The 393-nt window shown below is 61.1% G+C and overlaps 1 protein-coding gene across 1 annotated transcript in view; it reads right to left on the bottom strand.

Annotated features, from left to right (window-relative positions):
* Positions 1–393, bottom strand: part of LOC104403180 (lysyl oxidase homolog 3-like) — a gene marked incomplete at both ends in the record, with an annotated part of 1,529 nt that overhangs the window by 240 nt on the left and 896 nt on the right. The window contains one exon of the mRNA XM_010011239.1: positions 167–252. Within this exon, the coding sequence (XP_010009541.1) occupies positions 167–252 (86 nt within the window). The remainder of the gene's footprint in view (positions 1–166; positions 253–393) is intronic.

Below are 393 nucleotides of genomic sequence, written 5' to 3'. Positions count from 1 at the left end.
GGTGCCCGTCGTACTTGCAGTTGCACTTCATGGCGTTGTTCGTGAAGTCGCTCTCTGCCACTTCGAAGTTGGGGTTGATCACAACCTGTGGGGCACCAACAGTGAGGGCTGCAGTGGGCAGCGCTGTAGCCCCACACCTCGTCAGCAGAGCTGCTCCCTGTGGCACGGGTGCCCGTCGTACTTGCAGTTGCACTTCATGGCGTTGTTCGTGAAGTCGCTCTCTGCCACTTCGAAGTTGGGGTTGATCACAACCTGTGGGGCACCAACAGTGAGGGCTGCAGTGGGCAGCGCTGTAGCCCCACACCTCGTCAGCAGAGCTGCTCCCTGTGGCACGGCCCCAGCACCCCAATTCCGGCAGGTATGCGTCCTGCTGCAGTGGGATGTGCTGTGGTG

This window comes from Nestor notabilis, unplaced genomic scaffold (assembly GCF_000696875.1).
Source record: "Nestor notabilis isolate BGI_N333 unplaced genomic scaffold, ASM69687v1 scaffold17153, whole genome shotgun sequence".
Lineage (NCBI taxonomy): Eukaryota > Metazoa > Chordata > Aves > Psittaciformes > Psittacidae > Nestor > Nestor notabilis.
The sequence above is the reverse complement of the archived record's forward strand: the minus strand, read 5'-3'. Positions and strand labels throughout refer to the sequence as shown.